This window comes from Simochromis diagramma, unplaced genomic scaffold, assembly GCF_900408965.1.
Source record: "Simochromis diagramma unplaced genomic scaffold, fSimDia1.1 OVJJ01000603.1, whole genome shotgun sequence".
In the NCBI taxonomy this organism is placed as follows: Eukaryota; Metazoa; Chordata; class Actinopteri; order Cichliformes; family Cichlidae; genus Simochromis; species Simochromis diagramma.
The window spans coordinates 11,267,094-11,294,765 of record NW_024387414.1 but is presented as its reverse complement, the minus strand read 5'-3'; the positions used below and the strand labels follow the sequence as shown (position 1 = coordinate 11,294,765).

At 37.9% G+C, this 27,672-nt stretch overlaps 1 protein-coding gene across 1 annotated transcript in view; it reads left to right on the top strand.

Annotated features, from left to right (window-relative positions):
* The first annotated feature begins 12,169 nt into the window (after nt 1–12,169).
* The window catches only part of LOC120721282 (transient receptor potential cation channel subfamily M member 7-like), a 38,598-nt gene continuing 23,095 nt past the window's right edge, over nt 12,170–27,672 (top strand). The window contains exons 1-7 of the mRNA XM_040011500.1: nt 12,170–14,868; nt 15,648–15,727; nt 16,932–16,970; nt 20,468–20,675; nt 21,088–21,301; nt 25,119–25,243; nt 25,401–25,593. Of these exons, the coding sequence (XP_039867434.1) occupies nt 14,818–14,868; nt 15,648–15,727; nt 16,932–16,970; nt 20,468–20,675; nt 21,088–21,301; nt 25,119–25,243; nt 25,401–25,593 (910 nt within the window). The 5' untranslated portion in view covers nt 12,170–14,817. The remainder of the gene's footprint in view (nt 14,869–15,647; nt 15,728–16,931; nt 16,971–20,467; nt 20,676–21,087; nt 21,302–25,118; nt 25,244–25,400; nt 25,594–27,672) is intronic.

The window sequence follows — 27,672 nt, the reverse complement described above, 5'->3', positions numbered from 1 at the left end:
CAGTATTATTGGTCCGACCCTCCAGAACAGTCCCGAATTCTCTTGTGGTTTCTTGGGAAAATGAATTGCCCATCCATGTTTGTGATTTTCATCTTATTGCGCATTGACGTATTCAAATAATACACCTTTGTGTGACTACCTAACATGATACAGATGTTTATCATTAGTGATGTCAGATATCGAAAATTCTGTTTTGGAAATGTTAAACTTTCTTCTGTTTCAGGCCCCTGGTATATTGACAGAATCTCCACCTGTCTATATACACAAGAGCTGCCTTAATGGTCTTGCCATCCCCTCAGAGAACTTGTTGACAGTCTTACTATTTAAATTATATGTATTTGACTAGGAATAAAACCCCACCCAGAGGTCCTAATCATGGAGTAATCAATTGTCAATAAATTATTCTCAGCCAGTATTAGTACAGTTGCGTTAAAATAGCAACCTGGCTGATATTCATATACTTTTTTCTTTTGTTCCTGTCTTTGATCCAAGAAAAAAAAAAAAAAGGAAAAAAAAAAAAAAAATATATATATATATATATATATATATATATATATATATATATATATATATATATATATATATATATATATATGAAAAACAAACAAAGAGAAACTGTTGTCATGTCAAAACTGGTCTAATGTAATGGCTAAAAATTATACCATATGTTTTTGTATTCAGCTTTCCATACTCAGCTTTGATTATTATGACTACACGATTTGGGTACTTATAGTAAACTTCATGTAGTCATAGTTGTTAGTTTAAATTATACTCAAAACAGTGAGTTTAAATCTGCAGGTAGGTGATTTGACACAATGACTTTGCTGTACTCTGAGAGCAGTGATATAATGTAATGCAAATTAATTTGGCTTTGCACACATCATGTCCGACAGCTGCTGATTTGATAAAGAAGACCTTCCAGCAAGCAGGCTGAGTGTTTTACCTCTTTTTGGAATGAAAAAACATAGTTTTCTGCGTTTTGTCATCAACAAAACCAAGAGTTTTCACTGAATGTGCTCTCTGGAATGCTCCCTTAAGACTTGCCCAAACATGTGTTTGCAAGTTGTATTTTTTCCTGTCTGTAAAACCACGACCTCCCTTTTTTCCAAGAACTTGATGGTACTTCTCGTACTTTTCCTGTGAAACAGAATGACGGTTCGGGGTGGATGTAAAGAGAAGAAGTGAAGCAGAAACAGCTGTGAATTAGCCTTGTCCATAGTTTTGTTGGTACTCAGAAGGGAACATTGACTATATCAACACAGATATGCTATGTCCTTGGATCTTACCTGTTTGAGAATGGTTTAGTTTAGGAGTCATTGAAATGGTTAAAAATGTCATCCACGATTTATAAACATCCATGTTACATCTACTTTTATTTAGCTACTTTTATTAATAATAGTTTTTTTTTTTATATCTACACTGCAGCTGTCTTTAACTTGTAAGTTGTTTTTTTTTTGTATAGACTGCTTGATGTCCAGTATTGCAGGAAATAGTCTGGTGAATTCACTACTAGTTAGTGGTCATCTTCTTAAACCAGACTATTTTCAAATGTAGGACCAAAGCTAAAGTGAAACATTTCTCCTCCATGTTAGAAAGCACAACTTAAGGCAATGTCTCGTCCTGATTCTACTGATATTTTAGAGCTTTGTGCAAAAGCAGCTTGAGATTATAGTAGCCTGTAGTGTGTCTTTTACCCTTTACTTTCCTCAGTGTTGGCCTGAGCAGGTCACACGCTCCAGCTTACCTCTGGATGATGAATTCTGCTGTGCTGCTACTCTAAACAGTGTGATTGTAACTGTTAGTTTGAAACAAATACCATTTCATTATAGACGTGAGCTCAATCTGTGATAGTTTTGTTATTGCTAGTAGCAGACTGTTACGTAAAGTTAGGTGGTTTAACTTTAGCTTTACTTCAGTTTTGGCTTAGAGCTGGTAGAAAATGGTTTTGCGTCACTTTGTTATGGTCTGCAACAGACTCGAGCTGTATTTGTGTTACTGCATGTGTGTTTGAGTCTGCTGACTGACTTTTGAGTTTATCTCACGCTACGTTTGCACCACACACACACACACACACACAAGCCCATTTGAAGATGGCAGATAAAGTTTTTCCCACTGGCACAGCACTGTGCAGGGTTTTCAAACTCAAAAATAGTAGCAGTCACAACTTGTGAATTTTTGTGAATGGAGTGTTTCTCTGTAGTATCCAGCTGACTGCTTTCACTCGTGTCACTTGTACAGCTTGTGGCCCATTTCTGACTTGTGGGTGCTCCAGAGTTCCCCGAAAGAACTGCAAGATAGTTCTGTTTTTACTTGTACAGCACGCTCTTTATTTATTTATTGGCTTTTAATACACCATTACCTTGGCACTGTCCCTACTCTTGTTTCTGCTTAAACCGTAGTTTTCGGGGGTTTGCATAGCTGTCTGCATCAGATGTTGAGAAGGAAAGCTATCACATGCTTTAGTGAACTAGGTAATACAGCTTTCTGGATGCAGCACTCAGGAGGCTAGCCTGATGCTACCCCTATATCCGCCCCATGCAGTGCAGTCTTTCAGAGCTTTGCCCCAGAGGGCATGAATGTGTGAGCTGTTGAGTTGTCACACTTTGGTCTCATGACTGTTTGTACTTTTGTGTGCTGCTTTCTGGCAATCTTATCTGAAGGCTTTAATGAACCTGTTCTCTCCCTTTTAATAGTCTTTTATAGGCCAAGTTCTTGGAACAATAACATATGGCAAGGATTGCAAATTGATAAGAGCTGTCATAGTTAAAATAAATGTCCCGTATTGTGCTTCTCTTTTAATTGAACCAATATATGATAACAGATTTTCAGATAACCACATTATAACTCTTTTGATTGGGTCAGTTAGTTTAGCAGACTGTATAGTATCTGGGGTTAAATGCGGACATTTTAGTGATTCGTCTTATAGAAAGATGTGCAAAAATAAAGTCTCTTTTTTTCTAGAGGAAATTTACAGCTCTCCATTTATTTTACACATAAGGATAAGCTATTTCATATGATTATCCAGACTTAAGAGTGATGCTGGCTGCAGGGTAAAAGCTGTTTCTTAGTCTGCTTATCCATGATTTGTTGGACTTGTAGCACTTGAAAAAGTGATGAGTCTCTGAGAATATTGATGGTTCTTACTAGGCAGCAGAATAAATCAGACTATATACTATGCTATATTATTATATTTATTTACTTAATTAATTTTTTTTGTCCCAGGCAAAACCATGGCCACGTAACCTAATCCTCGTGATATCTTTGAACCACTCTCACTGTGTAACATAAGACCACTGTTTTAGAGCCATGGCTTTTGTAATGATCCTACAACCAAAGATGGCCTGCAACAAATTTTCATTGTCAGAAACTTAGGATGATGTCTCACCATGTGACAGCTACAACAAATGTATTAAATAAATGAAATCCAATAAATGTTGGAAGCCTTGTTTGTATGGTATGACCTCATGACTGCGCCATTGAGATTATAAAATGGAAACCAATATTTGAGGAATTTCAGTCACATGTTGTAGCATATGATTCAGTGTGCGATGCTCTTTTACTCACACATACCGCACCTAAGGATGGGAATCAAGAACCAGTTCTTGTAGAGATCCAGTTCCCAGTACTCTAATTCCTTGGAAGCGTTACTCTGCTTGCCTATTGATCCCCCTGATTGGTTCTTGCACACTCACGTCGATCAGTTGATATCAGTTCCTGTGTTGGAGGAGGAAACTAGTGGAGTAGTCTACAGTGTGGATATGGACAGTACTCTTATTTTTATTGCACAAAAGAATGAGAGCACGATGGTAAAGTGTAGTCTGCTCCAGGACAGAAGCAGCTGCAAGTTTGCAGATGACACCACGGTGATTGGCCTCATCAGTGACAACGATGAGGCCGCCTACAGGGAGGAGGTGGATCGTCTGGCTGAGTGGTGCGACACAAACAACCTGCTGCTTAACACCGAGAAGACAAAGGAGCTCATCGTGGACTACAGGAGGAATGCTGACCCACATCCACCCATCCACATTAAGGGGACGGCTGTGGAGCGTGTGAGCAGCTTCAAGTTCCTGGGAGTCCACATCTCCGAGGATCTCATCTGGACGACCAACTGCTCCAAGCTGGTCAAGAAGGCTCACCAGCGCCTCTTCTTCTTGAGGACTCTGAGGAAGAACCACCTGTCCTCAGACATCCTGGTGAACTTCTATCGCTGCACCATCGAGAGCATCCTGACCAACTGTATAACAGTCTGGTACGGGAACTGCTCTGCCTCGGACCGGAAGGCGTTGCAGAGGGTCGTGAAAACTGCCCAGCGCATCGCCGGAGCACCACTTCCTGCCATAAAAGACATCTACAGGAAGCGGTGTCTGAAAAGGGCTGGGAAAATCATCAAAGACCCCAGTCACCCATCACATGGACTCTTCACCCTCCTGCCCTCTGGGAGGCGCTACAGGAGCCTCCGGACTAAGACCACCAGGTACCGGAACAGCTTCTTCCCCACAGCTGTCAGACTCCTGAACTCTGCCTCCTGACATCTGACCCACGTTAAAACATGGACTGAACATACACACACCCACAATGGACAACTGTACCCTCAAACACACAATAATAACATGGACTGAACCACCACTCACAACCACCAGCACTTTATATAGCCTCTGTAGAATTATCCACATATCTCACTTATCTTAACTGCACTACTGTATAGCTCTGTAATAATCATTCTGTACATACGATAATTTTTAACCCTACAACTGTTTACAACTTGCACAGTTCCCATTTCTGTATAGCTGTATATCTCAGATTCTGTAAAGTTATTTATTTCATATTCTGTATAGTTTTTCATATTTATATCCTGTTCATAGCCTGTACATAGCTTGTACTCACTACAGCCTGTACATACCTATAGTTATAGAATATTCACAACATACTTCATACCGTGTACATTATAACATACCATAATAGACCCATTTCTGTAATATATTTACATATCTATATTATTGCTAATATTTATTGTAATATATCTATATCACTAAAGCACTTCTGGATGGATGCAAACTGCATTTCGTTGCCCTGTACCTGTGCATGTGCAATGACAATAAAGTTGAATTCTATTCTATTCTATTCTATTATACGGTTAACACAACTTACAGACAACTTCAGCATGATGTCTGTGCAAACACCTGCACAGACATCATGCTAACGGTAAGCTAGCCAAGTGAGACAGTGTTTCAGATTATTTTACAGAGTAACATGAAAGTAATGTTACGAATACTATAACAAATGTCTTTCTCCTGGCTGTAATTAAATAATGTACTGCTTTACTTTTAAGAAAAATGTTCTGTGTAATAATTACTTAAGCAGTGACTCTAACACTAATCACAACAAAGAGCGGAAATACCTCCAACATGCACAAGCATTTAACCACGCAGTATGTAAATGATTTGCACAAACTTAACGTCTTTGATATGCTGCTTAGAGATGGTGGTGAAGCTCAAAGTGGAGCTGATAAGGGAATCGATAAGTGATATCGATAATGGAATTGGAATTGCTAAATTCTTATCAATTCCTATCACTACTCACACATAACACATTGTGTCCAGATTTATTAGATCTGTGTTGCGCATCGTGTCTTGCGTTACATTGCTAAAATTGCAGACTGTAGTTGCCTTATACAGCAGCACACATGCTGCAGCTGGAGCTGGGAATAAAAGCTGACAAAGTGATGCAGGCTTATCAGCAGCGCTGCATTTAAGGTACAAGTAGAGTCGACTATAATTAAATTGATGTACTCCACAAAATCTGTGTGTCGTCTACGTTATCTCATGTTGTGTATGACAACTTTAACACTGCCATGGTTGTAACTGCAGGAAAAAGACTGAAATGGAATCAAGCAAAGAAAAGAGGACAATAAGCACTGTCCTCTCTTAAAAGATCAAGAAGTTAATACCAGAAAGATTTCAAAATAACTAGATTAAAAAAAAAATAAAATGAAATAAAAGCAAACTTCTTGTTCCTCTTTATTGTTTTTGATTGTAAAGGAGGTCTGTTATGCTCATTTCCAAATGCTCCTTGATTTATTTTTCTTTAAAATATACTGGAGTAGCTTTGCATAATTCACAGTTCAAAATAACCATAATTTACACTGGGCACCTCAGAACCCACTGTGTTTTTACTCCTCTTCCTTTAAGCCAGCTTTCTTCTGATTGGCTACCTGACAAGGCCATATTGGGGATATCTGCTTTCGTTGGTGTCATACAGAGCCAAGAGGAGACTGGGGGGAAAAAACCTCTCAAAGTTGTAACTTTTTGCTGATCTGGATTATCCTGCCCTATCCTGCTCTGGCTGTATTTAATGTGAAAATCTGCCACTGTAACAATGGACAGAAAACACACCCAAAAAAATAATAATGCTAATTGGAGATGAGGTGTGGGAGAGGAGTCTGTGTAGGATCCATTCTTGTTCTATAAATGCAAGGCATCAGTTAATTCAAAGTGACTGACTTCATTATTCAAAAACTAAATTCCACAAGATTTTTCCTTCTATTAGTCTATTAGTCCGTGGTAAACTTGGACAAGGCTCTCTTACTCATTTATTTTGGACTTGCCCCAAATTATACAACTATTGGTTGGACATCTTTAAATGTTTTTCTGATATGTACAACTGCACAATAGAGCCGGACCCAATAACTGCATTGTTTGGATCTTCCTCTTCCCTTTTACATCTCAGCTCTGCTGCACAAATGACAATTTTGTTTGGAATGGTAATTGCTAAGACAATCCGATTATTAAGTGATGACGTGACGAATCCTACTTCCGGGCCTAAAGTAGTCTGCATTTAATATGGCTTTTGTGTTGTTAACAATGTTTAATGCTTTGTATTTTCTTCTATTTAATCTCAAAAAGCTCCTAAAAAAAGTCAGTGATCACCGTTGACCTCCCTCGGCTTTTATTACCGCTAATCATTTATTTAAGCTCAGTTTTTAAAACCTTAGGATGTAACTACAACACAGCCCATGCAGCAGTATATGAATGACTAACCTCGTATTGTGGATGGATTATCTCAGTTGTTCTCCTGGCTGAAGTTTGGTCCTTTTACAGCATCCTACCATGCGATTACATTTGTTCCTGACCACTGAGAACCCTCACGTTAACTTTTATCGAGTGGAAAAAAAGTTAGCTTGTTTATATTATGCTAACATAGCTGTGTCGCTAGCAGTCACGTAGCACATCTTTATATACCAGCTAGCCAAACTTCAGTAACCCTACAAACGTCACTGCTGTTTAGTTTTCTGTCTTCATTTATGTTGGAAGTGATAAGAAAGCTGTACGTTTTAATTTGTTTCCAAAACCCCGCAGTCAGGACATGCTATATTGTATTTAGATGGAAGCTAGCGAGCTAGCTTCCTGCTAACTTCTAACTCCATTAAATGTCATAAATTCCGTTTTCATGGATGCCTGGACGTTAAACTCAGTTGTTACACCTGGTAGAGCAAAACGCTGATCATTTTATTAAAGATGAAAGACTTAAGACAGTGTTTCAACTCTCAGTAATACCACAGTGATCATTTGATATATGGACCTGCAGCAGAGTTTAGGCCCAGACAGGCTAGTGACATCAGACTGAACGATTGGATTATCTTGACTCTCTGGAAGTCTGACATTGTACCTCAGTTCAAAATGTGGCTGACAGAACTGACTGCTCTACTGCATATGGAGAGAATTAGGTGTACATTAGAGGACAAACTTAGTAAGTTTTTTTTAATGTGTGGCAGCCATTTTTAGATCATGTATTAAAACAAAGTTCTCTTTGATTGATAATTCAGTCTACCACCCTAGCGTTTTATTTTTGTTTCTTGCCAGTGTTGAAGTAGTATTTTTGCTGATGCAGTGTAATCTTTTGCCTTATTTGTGGGTTTTTTTTTTTTTTTTTTTTTTTTTTTTTTTTTTTGCCCTTGCTGTTGTGTTGTCTGTTTTGTTTTTTCTTTATATGAAAAATCTTAATAAACATATTTTTTAAAAAAAATTCAGATTTTTAAATGTCCTGTCCCTACAATTGTCCATTTCATATGTAGACTGATCTAAATTAATAATTAGGTCTCAAGATTGTGTTGTGTACCTTATGAGTTAATCGCTTCAGAGATCAGTAGTCGGACAAAAAAAAAACCTCCATGAGAAGGCCTAAGATCACTGTACCGTGGAGGATGCCCTAGATCTGATGAGTCGCAGATCTGTGGCACAGTAGTAATTCTTGTTAAGGGAAGAAAAAAGATCATATCTTTGGGTTAAGTCTCTAAAATTAACATTTTTAATTGGCTTAAATCCTGAACCATATTTATGTCTATTACAAATGGTGGGAAAGCTCTTGAAATTATATTTCTATCAGTACATTTGGTAACAGCTTCTTAAATCAAACATGGAAGAAAATAAAATGGCAATAATTAATCTAGGTCTTTCTGTTTGTTCTGAGAACAGCTCTTGCACTGAAGTGCTGACCTCGTTGCTTCCACTCTTTTTAATGGGTAATAGAATTGCCAAGCCAGATGTTATCTCACCCTGTATTGCGTCACTCAGGGCCAGAGGAATGATGGGTTGACCAGCCAGCCTTGTAACATTGTTGGGAAAAAGGAGCAGGGGAGAGGAAGAGCTCAGCTGGCAAGGTTTCTGGCTGAGGGGTGACAGATGGAAGATAAAGTGACAGTGCACAATCAAATTTGTGTCTCTCCAAATTAACATATTAATTCCCCCAGTTGCACATAGCTGCCCATAAACAAAACTCACAGTATCTAACACTGCTGAGCTGAACAGGATAGAAAGGTGCTGGGTCAAATTTTCCACGTGATCGGAGTTGTCATAAAAACCCGGGGCTCAGAAAGATGCCAGAGAGGAAGAGGGAGGGAGCGAGGAAGTGGGAGAGTAAGAGTTGGTGTGTGTTTTTTGGCAGCGTCTGTGACGCTCAAGTCTTTTGTTGCCTGACATTTTCAGGTACCATGGTTACAGGTTAGCAGTCTTGCTTTTATCTGCCTTATTAACCCTTTGTTAGATTGTATTGGATCAAAAAGACAACGGTTTCAATGCATTCCTCCACATCACAGAAAGAGACCTCTGTTTATTCCTTAGGTGTGTCTCACATTTGTTACTAGTTCAGCAGATAGCGAGACTGAATTAGATGTCGAGCACTGATTAGATGAGCGATTCTGTTAACCAGTGGGCAGTAAAGAGCAAATGACCTGCTGTGCAGGTAGAAGGTGAAGATGAAATCACGCAGCAAAGTTTGTGAAATGTAAACCATAATCTTTCTACCATGTGGAAAAGTTTCAGTAAATATGGGGAAATGTGGCACCATGCAATAAATATGGCTTTAATTTAAATGATTACAATTATAGTAAATGCTGTTATTAAAATAAGGTAATCCAGATATACTGATTATTAGATGGCATTCTGTTTTGCATCACATCATCAGTTTTGTTCAATCCCAACTAGGCTGGGACATGTTCAAGGCTCACTAATGTTGCGTGTACATGTGCCAACTCTGATGTCATCAAAGCCCTGAAGCTATTTATTCTAGTGGATGTGCACAAACCCATCAACCGATGGGTGTGGAAACTCCCATCAGTACTGGTATAGGAGTAGAAGTCATTAATACATGAAGCAGTGTTATCATGAAGGTGTTTACAAAATTGTTCCTTCATTGATTATTATTATTTTTTAAATAAATGTGTTTGGAGGGGATTAGGCCAATAATAGTAGGAAAAAAATGGAAAAAAGTATTGACATCAGCTACATTAAAACCAGAGACATTAAAAAGACACGTGTTACTGAATAAAAATTTATAGGCGAAAGGTGGTTGTCCTTCTCCTGGAGAGCCAATCAACACATGAGCTGGTCTTGTTTTGTGCAGTTGGTGTTTGACAGTTTCAGCTATGAGGCGGCAGTCATATCGACTCCTTATTGTAGTAAAGAACTGTGCTTATCTTTTTTTCTCTGCTTACTGTAACTGTAAAGATATTGCAACTGCCAGTATATGGTTGTGTGTCCTCTTATGATGCGTTATTGCTGCATTGCTGGCAGATATTAGACAATAATCACTACTTTTGCTGGTGCTCATCACTTGAGGAAAAACCGAAAGCTAACCATCTTGTGGTGAAGAACAAATGACTCAAAGGGGGTAAAGTGTGTTTTAACTGTATATGAATACGTAGACAGGCAAAGCTCCCGGGTCTAAAAAAATGAAGCCAGTGCAGAAGCGTCTTAAACCTGCATTCTTGTAAATGCCTGCAGGGGGTGACTCCTGTAGCAGCACGAATATTGTGAAGAATTCTGAGGAAAAGACGGTGTTATCTTTCTTCCATTCCCTAAATAAACTCTTACCTGATAATTGTATGGTGTCAGTCACTAGTTTCATTTTACAAATTTTGTTACCAGTTAGAGCTAAAAAGGACAACAAAGCAGAGTTCACCTTGGAGCAGGTCTGCCTCGTTACTGCCGAATTGCTACTGCGAGCATCCAGTATCAAAACATAAAGATGGCGACAGGAGGAGGACTGCGGGAGTTAATTATACCCAATGGGTGGCATGATAGTCCTTCCATCATTTAAATACAGTCTTTTGAAAAATTGGTGGACAGTGGGGGAAGGATGCAAAGCCATTGCAGTAAATAACTACATAAGTCATGCTTCTTTGCTGGGGTGTTTTTATGTTGTGCTATGTTTTCCTGCTTTCTTGTAGACCAGTGCCATTGTTATCATGGCCAGCATGTTGTGATAGCCAACATATTCTTCCTTTTTAAAATGACAAATCTGAAGTGTTATCACGTGGATAGACTGCTTCAAGCACTAACAATACTATTTTTCTAATTGGCTCACCAAATATCAAACCTACTATTTAACGTCATTGGATACAGTGGTTTAGCCTCCCATGACTGCCTGTAATTGCATGCTCTAAACCAGTGCTAAACATGGTTTTTCCTGGCTCAGCATGGGCCTTTGGGTGGCGACTATGCAAGTAAGCAAGATTTGTACATGTAGTTTGGCAAAAAGTCAAAATTACCTTAATTAAAAGAAGTCCAAGATTTTGTGGTTACCTTCTGTGTTTGATGTGATGACTAATGCTGCTCTTGTGTGTCTGTGTGTTAAATATAAAGATGGAGCCCAGAGCCAGGTGGCTTAGCAAAAAAGACTGAAAACAGATCAGGGGGTCAGCTCTGTCACGAGCTTTTATGCCTTACTAGATGTTATAATGTGTATTTATCTGTTTTCTAAAATCTTTTAACTGTTTGGGTCGTACCTTAAGAACTGCAGGTCTAAATTTGGGGATTATTCCAACCATTAAGTGGCACCCACTTTTTATTTACCATCTTTAATAAGTGGTTTTGATAATTGTGGGTTGATCTACACTCTGTGGTTAGCAAAGGCTTCATGAAGACAGTTGACTAAAACCTGTATCCATACTAACAGTGAAGGTAATAATCCCACTACTGAGATAATAAATCCCACCCCCCCAAAAAAAAAACCCTCAAAGGTTTTCTTACAGAAATCAGGATAAAATTTGAGAATAAATAAATAAAAGAATTCAGTGGTCAAAATTCAAAGTTTTGGTCTGTTAAGCAGCTTTTCTTTGATTCTTCTTTGATTTAAGACCTTTTATCTCAGTAGTATGCAGGTTGTATTTTTTAGGCAGCAAATCTGTGCCATCACTTCATTTCAGGTAGTGTCGCTTGATTATGACAAAAACCACATGGTGCGTTTGAAACGTCAGAAGTCACACCAACTCTGACTTGGTAATCCAAGGTGTGTGCGCGCGCGTGTGTGTGTGTGTGTGTGTGCGTGTGTGCGTGAAGAGTTGTAAAACTGTAGAACTTGTAATCTCGATTGCCTTTGTTGTGCAATTATTAAAAATAAAGCCACAGAGGGGGGAAAAAAAAACCAACCGGCTCTGTCTGAGCATGCTGCCAGGGGTAGGGCAGGATGACGAAGAAGGGCTATGGAAAAAAAAATTGTATATTTTTTTTCTTATCAGTCAATATAAGTATCTATCATGATAGAAATCAAATGTTATTTCCTTTAAGCTTAAAGGGCTCTTTTTACTCCTCACATGTGAAGATATAAGTTTAATTTTCTTAATCATATACAGTAAAGTATTTATTTTCTGTTGAACATGAGAAATGTACTGTAAAATTGTACAACTATATTTTAAACTAAAATCTTAATTCCAAATAGGAAGAAGCTTCAATTGGTACACAAGAACACAAACTGGAAAACTAAATTCAATGGCAATTTCAAAGAAATCTGGAAAAAAAGATCTCTCACTTACACACAAACAAACATCATTATTATTATTATTGTTATCATTATTATTGATAATGGTGGTTGAGTAACTATCTTGCTCGGGAGCAAAACATCACCTATTTTCCCCACTACTGTTGCTACTGAGCACAAGAGCCAATCTTGTGCTAGAATTGGTGGACAGTTTCTGACTTTTGCACACTTTGGATTTTACCAGCACTTTGTCTTTTTGTGTATTGTAACTCAAAGTAATGTTCATATCGCCACTGTCAAAAGCTGTAGACCGTTGTATCATTTTCTTCTCCCTGCGCAGGAGCTAGAGTGAAAGGAGAAAAACCATATCGGATGACCTTTTTTCCCTTCTGCAGATAGCTGAAGAGTGTTGCACAAGTAGTGACACAATAGTTTGATTTTTAATTGTAATGTGATAAATTTAGTAAACGAATATTACTGAATTGCAGAAAATGGTAATGGCATAACGGTAACATGTTTCTTTGTAACTAAATACTGCTTGAGTGGTTGTCCCATACAGTCGTGAAAAAGTACACAGTCTTTCTATTCAAAGATTTTAATGTATCAGCACATAATAGGATTTAAAATGACTTAAATACAACCTCAGGTGAACAACAGTGCATGATGTATTATGCCACATCATTAGTCGACAAAAAGGAAGCCAAAATGAAAAAGCAGTGTTAAAAAAAATAAATAAATAAACAAAAAAAAAAACCCTAACTGAAGCAATTAGTTGAAGTAAGCCTTTGCTTTAAGACTTTATCACTCTTTATCGCTCTTACATCATTGTGGAAACATTTGGGCCACTCTTCTTTTCAATATTGTTTCAGTTCATTGAGGTTTTTGTACAACTCTCTTAATATCCCTGCCACAGTATTTCAATTAGGTTTTGGTCTGCACTTTGACTGGACCATCACAACAACTTTATTCTTTTCTCTTATACCATTCTGCTGTAGATTTGCTAGAGTGCTTTGATCATCGTCCTGTGGCATGTCCCAATTTGGGCCAAGCTTTAGCTGTTAGACAGATGCTGTCATATTTGACTCGAGACTATTTTGTTAATTCGGTCAATGACTGCAAGTTACCCAGGTGCAGCTTGTAGTGGTTGCAAAACAATCGAATTCTAACCCCTCCACCACCATGCTTGACAGTTGGCATGAGGTGTTTACGCTGATACCTTGTTTAGTTTTTGCCAAATGTGCTGTCGTGCGTTACAGCCAAACATGTCTACTTTGGTCTTGTCCAGCGGACAGTTACGGGAGTCTTGTGGTTTGTTCACATGCAGTTTTGCAAACCTAAGCTGTGTTGCCATGTTCTTTTTAGAGAGAAGGTTTCTACTGGCAACCCTGCCCAACACCCTATAACTTGTTCAGTCTTTTTCTAATTATACTGCCACGACATTTAACATTTGTCATGCTAACCGAGGCCTGTAGAGTCTGAGATGTTGCTGTTGTTGTTTTTTTGTTTTTGTTTTTTTGTGCTGTTTCTCTGAACATTGTCTCATTTTGGGTGAATTTCAACTGCTGGGAATATTAACAGCTGTCATGATTTTTTTTTTTTTTTTTTTCCACTAGAATGATGGACTTGATATTGTTTGGAAATTGCGTTATAATCCTTTACAGATTGATAGACAGTAATAATTGATTTTTTTTTTTTTTTTTTAAGATCATTGCTGATGTCTTTCCATCTTGGCATTATGTTAAGACACACCTGAATGCTCCATCCCCACAAACTGCTAGGACTGATTTAAAAAAAAAAAAAAAAAAAAAAAAAAAAAAGAAGTTCTGATATGTTAAACAGCTGAATATGATAAATGGCATTTGTGTAAACATAAATCTCTTTGTAAAGGTAATGTTACTTTATATTTTATTGACATAGAAGTGGAAATTGAACAATAATTGGTGCACATGTTTGGACCCCCTTGTACCCGTATTAATTTTCAGGATCTTCGTTAAGTTGGTGTATTAATCCATGTTGGGACCTTTTTGTTTAAACTTAGTTGCCTTTATTTAATCCTGGCATTTTTTTTTATGCTGTTCTCCTGTAAATGAGTATCAAAGTAAAGGAGGTTTCTTAAAGACTAATTGTAGTGCCTGAGTTGTTGGGAGAGGTTTTGTGTGTACTGCATGAATCACAGTTGGTGGTGTGTTGTCAGTAGCCAACTAGGTATATATCACTGAGGTCTCTGCCCATCCACTAATCCTCTCCCACACCCCCACCTCCCTCACTTCTTTCTCTCCAGCCTAAGTATAATATCTAGTTTGTCTCAGACACATTCATCTGCCCCCTGAGTGGCTTCTTACAGATTAACTGTGGATGGAGTTTGGAGGCTGCAACCTCTCACTGATCACTCAGCGTTTAACTCGAGCTGGGTCTGTATGGTAACTGTGCAGCTGTAGACTTTGAGACCTGTATGGAAATTGCGTGCAGATCTAACAGCACAGTGAGTTGCTGCTGATGACCCAGGACTCGGGAGAGGCTGTGGGTGTTGTGGTTTGTCCAGGAGATGCGTGAAGGAGCCCTGGTATGTTTCTGTACAAAGCCCTTAAACACAGAGATGAAGAGGAGGACATCCAGGTACAAACTTGGTTGCTTATTGTCACTAGTCAAGATGTGGGACGACATGCTTATTGACATGTTTTCAGTATTTTCTGGAGGCAGATTTAAATCCTGTTGTGTTGGATGTAACTTCGGATCCTGAATTTAAGATGCTTCTGTTTAGTTTATATCAAACAACATGCTGATATTGAGAAATGTTTAACGTGACCTCCGGGAGAAAATGTTGCTCTGCTACTTTTGTCAGATTTTAAGGAATTGTTGAAATGTTTTGGAGAAGGTGTTTGCAGGTTCCCCTCTTTGTGCTGAAGAGATTAATAGTGCTAATCGCCCTTGGGTTCCTCTGAGCTGCTCTGGAGGGGAACAATAAGGCATGAGGCATTAAATGAAAATTCCTTCACCATAAACCTTTGTTACGAGAAAAATGCTGTTGTAGAATTAGAAGGCTGTTTATACTGTTTGGTAGATGCCTCTAACTGGTGTTCCTTGTCAGCTCTTTTTTTGTCATGATTTTATATGACTGTTTCATTTTTCTTCTGTGTTAAACCTTCTAATCCCCTTAAATTGTTATAGACTAAATCCTGTATTAAGGGCTGCAACATCCCTTTTAGCCTTTTAAGATGTCTTGAAGTTTATTATTTAACATTGTTATAAATAACTTAAAACATACTTGGCTTTTATTCTCATTAAATTTTTCTTTACGTATCTTTTATGTATACTTTGCTTGAATTGCATTTGAGTCCGTTAAGCATGAGAGACCTCAGCTGCCGCTGCTCACAACTCTTTCTTTTTGTTCACAGTCCCAGAAATCCTGGATAGAAAGCACTTTCACCAAGAGGGAATGTGTGTACATACTTCCAGTGTCAAAGGACCCCCACAGGTATGTGCTTAGACCTACTGTAGTGAGTCTGCTGGTGATAGCCATGGAAACGGCGTAATTGCATGGTGTGAGTTAAAGAAGGCCCAAACCATAACGACTACTCTCCAGAGGCAAAATGAGTCTGTTTTAATGTTTATGTCTGTCAATAAAATTACAGATTTAAGTGTGGGGTTAAGCAAGTGATGAACCTGTGGATCGTGACTTCTTTCAATCTTAGGGATGGGATCCCCCCCCCCCCAAAAAGCAATATTAGCAAGGCATCACTCCAATTTTTCAAGCTCTGATATGATGTTTATACCCCAGCTTCAGGTATCTGCTTTATACCGGTGTGAAAGTAATAAAATGTCATCCTCACAGTGAGAATTGGACTAGGAATCTTTTATGTGTGTAGATAGAGATATATAGCTGTCTGTCTGTCTGTTTGTCTGTCTAGGTCTTTTGACACAGTATTTTTCTGCAGACTTACTGGAATCTTACAATGCAGTGTTGAAATTATATGCAGGCGTCTTCTTGGCTTGGCGTGTCATGAAGGCCACTTATCCACACTGTGTGCATGACAAACATCAAACAGCTCTGTTAAAGGGGCAGTAGTTGCTATAAATACTCATCCACTTTCAGAGAAACGGGAAAGGAAAAGGTGATTTTTTTTTTTTTTTTTTTTTTTTTTTTTTTTTTTAAATAAAAAAAAAAAAAAATTATGTTCCCACCAGCAGCTTATATTTACGGTTAAACAGTCCTTGGATGTCTTCCTTTCTTCTTGTAAACTCACAATAATGATGGGTGACTCGTTTTCCTGTGTTTTCTTTTACATCAATTATTTGCGAACTGGTTATTCTCTGTTAACTGCTGTACATGCGGCTTCCGCTAAATGATTCAGAGGTGTTAGTGAACACAGGCTCATTTAACATTAGGTCAAAGTGTGGCATGTGACTGTGATCAAAGTGAGTCCCTTTGGAAGGTTTCATAACTGTCTCTTGGTTAAAGGCCAACTTAACCGGGCTGTCTGCCCAGGAGACAGTTAACCTTCCTTAATGTCCTTAAAGAACTTTCTCTGTTGAGAACTTCCTCCAGACTTGGAGAAATCAAACCCTCACATTAGTCTTGTTTTAGAACCGTCGTGTATGGTCGGAAATACTCTTCAGATTTATCTATTCTGTTTTTATTTATATTCACACCGACTGAATTGTTGTGGCATTTCTTTCAGATGCCTTCCAGGATGCCAGATTTGCCAGCAGCTCGTCAGGTGAGTATACGTTTGCTTGTTGTTCGACTCATTCTCTGTTATCTGACAGGGTTAGCCTGGCAGAATCCATGCCTAACCAGCTGCTTTACATCAGAAAAACCCCCAGAGGTAAATTCTTTGCAATTCCTTTGAAATTCCACTAAACAACAACCTTTACCAGGAAACAATTAAATTCCAGGCTTTATGTGTTAGGATGCGTATTCTCCCCTAAGGCTAGTAGAGGAAGACAGAAAACAAAGCTCAGACTCAATAATGATAAACAATTAGGCTTTTTTGTTTTTAGAAAAATCTGTCATCATTGATTTGTAGATGGTTCATATCTTGGAGTGTGTCCAGTATTTCAGTTGTGTATATGTTTTAGTAGCTTGTTGCCTCAGAGTTTGAAGTATCACAATACTGTTGCGGTTCCACACCCAGGCAGAAGCTTTAAGGGAGACCGGTGTCAACGTCTGGCTGACACGAGAGGGAGATAGACAAATGATGGAAATGGAGAAAGAAGTAAAGAGGCTGTGAATTAGATCACCTTTGTCCCTGCCAGTGAATCCTGTCTGGCAATGTTTGGCACACATCTTGTGGAGAATATTAAAATGTTCCTAGAAGCCAAGCCATGCCACTCTGCAGCCCTCCAGGCAGTTATTTTGAACTCACTGTCTAAACAAATGGGCAACTGCATTCCAACATAAACTCAGCATCTGCTTATCTCACAAAGTCCTGAACAGTGCAGTGCTAACTGATGTTATAGATATAATAAGTAATGGAAATGCAAAAACAACAACAACGTATACCCACAATAATGAGTAGATGATCCTGGCCTTACACAGCTGAAACTGTCAGGATCTGTGTGCATATATCAGCACAATAAGATTAGCTGATGTGGGGGTTTTTGTAGAGGAGTGGTCATAATTTCCGATAACTCAAATAGTTAAGTTATAAGAATAATATGTATTTTTATTTATTTTTTACTGCGATTTAAGAGCTGAAGCATAAGAAATTCTCCTGCGGAAAAGGAAATGTGAGAGCCATTTAAATTTATCCTAACATTAGTCCATCAGTTAATAATTTCAGGGTTCGTCTAGATGGTGTTTTAGTGACAAGGGTGTAATATTTTGAAACGGGTGAGACCAAAATCTAACCCAAGCTTATTTTTAGTGTCACTTTAAACGAGTTACCTTAATGGAGGACTGATTTGTTCACTGTGGCCATTGTACTTGTATGACAGAATGAGGAGATGTTCATAAGCAATGCTATACTCCGCCCACGTTTCCCAGATGGATTAAGCTTAGCGCCCCAAAGCAAGTGCAGGTTGCTACACCTTTGACCATGAACTGGAAGTTCAAGTCTTGATAGTAATGAATAAATGATGAATGATAGTAACAATAACTTTGTGTCAGCTGGGCATGACTTTGACTTGTCTTGTTACTTATAGAGCTGCTTTGTGAGAATGAAATACAGCTCATTAATTTTAATTTATTAATTACAATTAATTAATTGTAATTAATACATTTAATACCCTGCTAAGTAAGTTTGCTCACTTACAAAGAAACGAGACCCCTATTTTTTTGGAAGTTTCATTTTAATGGAGAAAGACAGAATATCAACCCAAGTTGATTGATTTTGGTGGAGCTAGAATTATAACACAGAAATTATAATCAAGATTTTAGCTGTAAAAAGAATGGGGTACATCAGTGTCATGAAGTTGTTATTACAAAGTATAAAGAATGACATGTGTAAGGGTATGGCTTTGAAAAACAAAACCAGATTCTCATCCAGGTAGCAAACTTCGGCAATGGGGCCAATATGTTGTACCCTCTTTAAGTAGCAGCTTAAAGAGCCGTTATGAGAACTGGATTTCAGTGAATGTGTTTTATTTTATATTTATTTTAAGATTATGTAATGATATCGAGTACATTTGCACTATACCCCATATAAGCAATATCCCATATTGCTGCAAAAGAGGAAATACGGGTACCTACTTCTCTTTTTATGTCACAGGTAGACAGAGCCAGACTTAGTACTTCCAGGGGTCGATCTTGTAAATGAAAAGGACAATTTGTTTTGCTGAATTTGTTTTACTCTTCTTATTTATTTAAAGCTGTCTCCATTGTCTTGGCTTCTGCCACACTATGTTAAGAGGCTTTGAAAGATTGTGAAGGTTGTGTGCTAGAGTTATAACCAGAAAACACTAAAACAAGGCAAAACTAAGTCCAATGAATTGTACAATCATTTCAAATACCTGCACTGATTGACTAAGTCTAAATATACAGTACATGTCCCAGGCGGCTGAGTAGTACCTGAGAATTCTTTGTACACCTGAATGCCATTGGTATTAATGCAGGGTTTGACAAAATCAATGGTCCAATGGCCTGGGGTCATTTTTGGACCTGTGACGATGTTTCCACCAACTAATTCAACTGTGAAGCAGATTAGGTTAAATGAACCCTCACTAATGAGTAGGTTTTTTTCCTGATTAAAATGTCACTAGAAGTACTACATTAAAGGTTATTATAATCTTAAGGAATGGGTTTGAACTGCTCCCATTCATCGCTGGTTTGTTTTGCACAGTCATAGCACAACTAATTTAAGAAGTTGTTAAAATGAAAACTAACACATAATTTGCTATATCTAACACAGCATGCACTCCAATACTATTCTCCATTACTGCTATTTCTGAAGCTTTTTTTAAAAATATAAATTGTATATAAACAAATTAATTATCCTATATTCTTAATAATCTAGCTGGAGTACGTTCTGTAATTAAATTGGCATTTTGGGGGGGGGGCTTGTTTAAAAAATATATATAAATAAATGACTAATAATCGCATCTTCTGGCCTATTGAGGGAAGATGTTATTTTGAACAAGGGATCCTATGCACATGTGAACAGTTTTTGTTAATGATGATGTGCCGCTTTAGCTTCTCTGCCTTTTTGTGCAGCTTTTGATTGGCTGCCCATTGCAAACAGGAGGTTTGCTTTGCAGGTGGACAGGGCGTCTGTACTCACAGCCAGAGCTGTGTGCCTCACATGACAGTGTTGTCTCATACACATACAGATGTTAGGAAATGTTAGGGAAAAAAACCCTAATCTAAAGCCTCAACTTGTTGATTTATAGTGGCTACTTATACTTGGCTGGCATGATTTGAAACCACACCAATGTTTATTTTGAGGAGCCAACATTGTCGCAATGTGTGTTTATAGAAAATAATGTAAAAAATAATAGGCTCACATTCATAGTTCAACATAATATTCAGTTGAAGAGTGCAGTGTTTTCCGAAAAACACTTCAGGAATATTTATCAGGTGTGGCATGGATTCCTGTTCCTTGTACTGTTTGTTTCTCTAGATTATTGTTCTGCTTTTGAAAACTCTTGTTGTAATTGTTTTACTGGTTTCCTGTTATTCTTTTTATTTCTTCAAAATTGTATCATGGCTAATAATAATTGAAACTGCAAACATTTGAAAAATTCATCTTGGCTTTTTTTTTTTTTTTTTTTTTTAAAGGTGCTGCTGTGGGCGGCTGGTGCGCCAACATGCTGGCTTCACAGCCAGCTTGGCCACCAAGTACTCAGATGTGAAGTTGGGTGAGAGCTCCAATGTGCCTATGCCCGAGCTGGAGGAGTGGTCGGTGGAAAAACACACAGAGGCCAGACCCACTGATGCCTATGGTGTCATCAACTTCCAGGGAGGGTCTCACTCATACAGAGCCAAGGTGAGGGGCTAATCCCCTTTGCTGTCTCATGTTTACATTTATTTTATTTTTTTAAATTTAACATTAATATAGAAACTGTGTTGGGGGGAGGGGTGTTCCATCATTGTATTTAAGGTGTGGTGACTTCTACATAGATATCCTTGGTCTTGGAGTTTTATAGGTAAACAACTTTAGGCTTGACTTGATGAAATAAAAAAAACAAAACAGTTTGATCAAAAACGGTCTGATAAATAGTGCAGATTGTGTATTTCAATTGATTTTAGCTTATTTTTCTGTGGCACTTCACTCTCTATAATATTTAAAGGCAAGTTTCTTCAATCCAAACACAAATTTATTGTGTGTGGTGACCCATCCTTTCTTTGTTGTGTGTTACGCTAACATGTTTTTCTTGTGTTTGTGAAACTGTGGACAGTATGTACGTTTGTCCCATGACGCGAGTCCAGACAGCATTTTACGACTGATGCTAAAGGAGTGGCACATGGAGCTTCCCAAGATCCTCATTTCTGTCCACGGAGGAGTTCAGAACTTTGACCTGCACCCCCGCATTAAGCAGGTGATCGGCAAGGGCCTCATCAAAGCTGCTGTCACCACCGGGGCCTGGATTCTCACCGGTGGTGTTAACACAGGTAAATAATCAGAGAAACATTATGTTCTTTTTGAAATACTGTGGAAAGGACAAAGTTCTTCTATCATTTTTTTTTAAAAGGTCTTGCAATTCAGATTGATTTTTAAATGAGGAAAGGCATTTTTTTATTTTTGTTGAAATTAGGGAAAATATTGGAAATCTACACTTTTATGTCCAGATTCTCACAATGTACATTTATATGTATATTCAAAAATATTTAAATCTGTTTCTCCAAAAGAAACCTAACAATTATATAAATCAGACTGTTAATGATCAAACTCTTCTTTTACAAAAGCTGCAGATTCATGTTTAACAGGTTGTTCAGTCATTGTGGAAAGGAAGTCCTGTCCAACATGTGTTCAGCGGGAAGAAACTGCGTTATCTGTAGATTAACTTTATCAGCCACAGTGCACTGAGTGGACTCTACCTTTTCAGTGTTACTGGCCTCAATACATTTTGAACAAGTTGCACTTCAAGGATATTAAATCATTATAGCTTTGTTTTTATACTGAAATCAGAGTCTCGGGATGAACATTTTCATGTGGTTTTCACAAATAGATCTTTATTCCCTCAGCACAAGAACTCTGAGGAATAGCTCTTAATAGGCCTCATATTCTCAGCAGTGACTGACCATTGTGGTATCATCTTTATGTTTTAATGAGACAGGAGGCTTCATTAGTTTTGCTACTGGTGGATGGAACCACTGAAACCATCACTGAATGCTGCGCGATTAGACAAAATGTGTTAGAAATAAAACCAAAAGTTGATCATAATGCTGAAAGCATAGCAGCCTCCATTAGGTTTGGCAAGTTCAAAGTGGTGACAGAACTTCACAGGTAGTTTGTTTTTGGTGCTGCTAGAAAATGATTGTCAGTCCTGGAACATATTTGATGTAGCTTCTCATGAAGGTAACACCCATCAATTGTTTGACCAATGGGAAGATATCTGTTGTTGAAATCCTTTTGGTTTTCAAATGAATTGCCAACAATGCTTGATTGGGTGGAAGATGATCTTTTTCGCATATAGCACACAATAAATGGTCTTCTACTAGAAATACTCTGCTTTGGTTTGGGGAAGGGTGATCCCTGGGTGGAGCATGAAAGAGGCAGGATATATGACATTACTTGGTGTGAATTCACTGGACGGTTACCTGTACTATTCTCGCATAGGAGAAATTGGTCATTACAACAAACCTAATTAAATGTAAAATTTCCTTGTTGAGTCAGCGGATTCTTGGTATAATGAAAAATACACTTATTAATATATCTGAATAAACATGCTTTATTATTATTATTATTATTATTATTAATTTTTAATTCTAATGATAATAATTATAATTTCTATATATTAACAAATACTTAAAAGGCATTTTTCTTTGGAAGACTCTTAGCTATGCAGTCCTACACAAATAAACAGCCCGTTAATGGTGATTCGCTGATGTAGCAGAAGTTCTCTAACCGTGTCATTTGGTTGTGAGTCGAGGCTGATGTGTGTTTGCAGCCACAGTATGGCGTTAAGATGTTGTGGTCTGATCATAGTGTTTAAATCATTACTCACAGGGTCAATTACTCAGACCAGTGATTACTTTTAATCCATCTCTGGTACTTTGGCCAGTTGGGATGGTCTCCCGGCTCACAAATTACTGCTGAATTCATAGGATCCATCAAGTGAGGATTGTGGTTCACAAACAACTCCAGGGCTAATGTACTTGTTGTGAGCTGGTCCCATCAGTGGCATTTTGGTCATTAACACTCGGGGGTTTTTTTCCTGTTTCTTTTATTTTTTTTATTTGGACTCTGCTACCTGACAGCAATGCATGTACTTTAATGAACAGAGAACAAGAGAGGAACATGGGCTGTTATTTTGTCTAAGAATGAGAGAAAATTGAAAAACATAAACTAATGGTAGATTTATCACTTAATAAAACTACATCTGCTGCTCCCCTATTTCCATGGGGTCGCCACAACGGGTAGCTCTGCATTTATGATTTGGCAGATTTTTATGCCAGTTGCCCTTTCTCACACAACCCCAAACAGATTTGTTAAGCCAATTAAATCTGACCTATGAATCATTCAAGTATTTAAAAAAAGGTGATGGACCAGTGTTGTGTCTGCACACAACAGACAAATTAGCAAAGAACCAATATTAACCATACAAATCTAAATTGTAGGTTTAGGCTTTTTAAAACGCTTAATTTTCTCTTATTTCTTTAGGTGAATCTATGAAAAAGGCCAAAGATAACAGTTTGATGGGCATAGAATTGTATTCTTGCACCAACAAGGTAGTTCTCAAAGAAATGTTAGCCCAAACCTTAGCATGTCTTGACATTGTGTGCAGGGTCCTTAAAAGAATTGAGAAGATTGGACAAATGGAGGACAAAAGAAGTAGCAGGTCTTAAAAAAGAATCTCCTGTAGCAGATCAACAGTCTTTTAAGAAATAGAAAATTCATCCAGCCTTTCAGTTGAGCCATCTACTGCTCTACTGCTTCTAGGCTGTCGAGAAGCCATTTTTAAAGGAGTGGAAACAGAGAGAACTGGCTAAGGTATGCAAACTGAAAATCAGTGGCATCAGGCCTTATAGAGTGCTGAATTAGAAATGTTTGGTTTAAATTGTGATGATTATACATAGAGGAAGGCATGAGAGAGGCACAACCGTGAATGTCTACAGCAGTCTGTAAAACATAGTGGAGGTTTTGGGCTGCATTTCAGTGTTGGAGATCTTGTAAAAATTGATGGAATGATGAACCCAGAAATGTAGTCAGATTTTGATCCACTGTGTAATAACATCTGGAAAGCATCTGATTGGCAACGGCTTTGGTTTTTCAGAATGATCCCAAATACACTGGCAGTGAAGTAAAAGCATGCCTCTATGGAAAAGCACAGTAATCCACAACTAGTCTAAAGCTAAGAAACACTGAAGTGTTAAGTTAAATTTGAGAACTGTTTAATAGAAAATGACCAAAATTAGTAACAAACGCATTTTAAACCACTTATCACATTCATCAATAATGAATCATGCTGCTTTACTGTGCAGCACCTTACATCGTGCATTATCAACATTAATTATTATACAGACAGACAGTGAAGAAGAAAAACATTTAAAACAAACTGATGTTAAATATCATATGAAAACATGTACAAAAGATGTTCACATATCATTAAAGCATGACAAACTAACATCAGAAAAACTAAGAAAGTGTGACTGAAAAGTGTGGCGGATTGTGGCGACAACCACTTCAAATGTTAAAAGTTAAAATCTAAAATAAAGAAGTGAAATATCTACTAAAACTCATTCAGCTGCAACTAAGCCCTCCATGTTTGGACTTCTATGTTCTTAACGCGCAAATAAGTCCTGCCCATCAAAATGTCACGAAAAAGTCAGGCGAATATATCGCCTATCGTCATTTATTGGCCTGATGAATGTCGGTTGGAAACATTTTACATATCACCCAACCTTATTGTCGAGGTTACCGTACTTTAAATATAGACTGTTAGTAGGTAGATTTTGAGCATCCTTTAGGCATCTTTCATAAATCTGCTGATATGATATGATGGGATGCATGAAGGAATCTGAAGTATTATAGTTTAACCCATCCAATGTTTTTAGTGTCTGAAAGTCAGATGGAGGTTGTCAATTTCTTTTCACAACATTGATTAAATATATCTATAAAATGCATTTTTAATGGTGAAAGATTATGCTGAGATATGTGACTTGGGTGGACAGTTTTATTTCTAATAATAATAATAAGGAATATTTAGCAGTGGAAACCTTTTTTAAAGAAAGAATAAAAGCTTATTTTTTTTATTTGTTTCTGAAGGTGTAGCAAAACATGTGGGAGATGCTCTCAAAGAACACTGTTCAAGATCATCAAAGAAAATTTGCACTATCGGGATTGCACCCTGGGGAGTGATTGAAAACAGGAACGATCTCATCGGCAGAGACGTAAGATGCAGCTTATTGTGACTAACCTGAATGTTAATGCGCCACAGAAGTTGTAATTTATATGTGCATATAAAGATATATGTATATATGTGTGTATAGTCTCCTTTTTTTCCTTTACTTTTCTTGCTGTTAATGGCTGCTCTTTTCCACACTGCAGATTATTGCTCCATATCAGACACTACTGAATCCTCTCAGCAAACTAAACGTTCTCAACAGCCTGCATTCCCATTTCCTCCTTGTGGATGATGGGACGGTGGGAAAGTATGGCGCTGAAGTAACATTGCGGCGGGAACTGGAGAAGCATATCAACCTACAAAAAATACATGCCAGTAAGAAGGGTTTTTTTTTTGGTCATTAATGTAAAAGTACATGCTTAGTGCTGCAACAAAAGAGCATGCATACACTCACACACACAAACAGATATCAACATACATAAGTCCCATTGCAGCTGAATGTGTGCTGTTCTGGTGCAGGTGAAGACTGTGTGATGTGTCCATGAATGCCACACTTGTGAGATTGACACAAGACTCAACATTGCACTGTAAATATATTCAAAAATCTCAGACTTCACACTACCTTTGGAACTATGAGTTGGACAACTTAATCAGTCGCTTCTTCTACCATTAACAACAAACACAAGAAAAGAAAACCAGGGCTGGTTCACAAACCTCTAAAAAGACTCTGACATAAATTACTAAACACTCCTGAATCTTTACCAGATTCAGATTTTGCTCTTATCCATAGAACCAACACTATCTGGATTTTAAACCGACTCTTTAATAGAAATCCTGCATAATGTGTTTCAAGCATAAAGTGATAGTCTGGAGTTTAACTAGGGCCAGAAAGAAGCACTGGTCAAAGATGATAATAATACACTACAAACCTTTACTCTCACCACCCAACTGAACATAATCATAGCTGAAAGTAAAATGAAAGAAACTATATTCTGGACTTGAAAACAAGCAGCAATAGGGACACCCTGGTCGTTTCCAGCATACAGGAACGTAGAACAGATGAATTTCATGGTGACGAGACTAGAACTACAACCCCCCGCCCCCTGTCAGTAGCATCACATCTCACTGTGTAAACTGGAAATTAAAAAAAAGAAAAAAAAGAAAAAAAAAAAAGTAACATAACATCCTACACTGAATGTCACCAAGTTTGGACATTATAAATGTAATGAACATATACAATATGCCAAGGCAGACAGCTTAAAGGGATGGACAGTGGACTCAATGACCAGTTTCCATGCGAAGTAATTGAAGGAAAAAAACTGAAAACAGTGCATCAAAGAAGCTATATAAATCACAGAAAAGATATAATTGATGAAAACTCTACTGTAACAAAAATGTGACCCAATTGCTTTTCTAGTTCCCCAACCCAAATCTGAATCACTTCCTTTTCACTCACAGAGTATTTTACCAATCATTTGCTGCATCTCCCCACTCCTTAGCAGTTCTCTCCGGCTTCTAAACTAACATAGACTGAAATGGCTTGAGATCTAAAGCACTATAGTGTCCCTTTTTGTTTAATTATTTGGGTTTTGGTCTTCTGTTCATTTTTATGCCATATTTATTATCTGCTTTTTCTTCTGTTTCTGTTATCACAAATGGTATGATTACACAAACATCATTCACCGCACGTGTATACACACACATCTGTCTGTAGTCAATATTAACAATGGTTTAATGATAATAATTATGTCTATTGCATTTATTTATCTAGTGTTTTACAATTTTTCTTCTTCACTCACAAACTTTTCTATTTGTCAAAAGTGGTAACAGACAGACAGTGTTGGGAAGGTTACTTTTAAAATGTATTCCATTACAGAATACAGAATACATGCCCCAAAATGTATTTTGTAACGTATTCCGTTACGTTACTCAATGACAGTAACGTATTCTGAATACTTTGGATTACTTAATATATTATCATGCTTTTTACAACAACGTGAATGTACTATTGCTGTGTGATTTATTACTATTACTGAAGGTCCGCGACTCCGAACTGTAGTAAAGGGACCTCTGACTAATATGGCGGGTTCCCTGTCGGCTCGTAGCCGTAAAAATAGCTTTACTTTGCTGTGTGGGTCAACTTTTCTTGCGAGAGACAGAGAGAGGCGTTGAAAGACTGCTCCAACGGAACTTATTGTTTTCGGAGGAAAACACGAACACAGTGTACAGTCGAGTCTTAATAGCTTACTTACAACTGGGCTCGTCAGGCACTCTTCTTGGCTGAAGTGGTTATTATTATATTTACATGCTTCCAGCTCCCGTTTTTCCTCGATGACAACTCGTACCTTTCCACTCCCCTTTTTCTCGCTCCTCGCGCTCACAGACCCATAACGTGTATGGCAGTCCATTCTCCCTGCAACACGGACTACACTGCCCATGATGCTACATTCTTTAGAGCTATGCTTGTAGCATTCT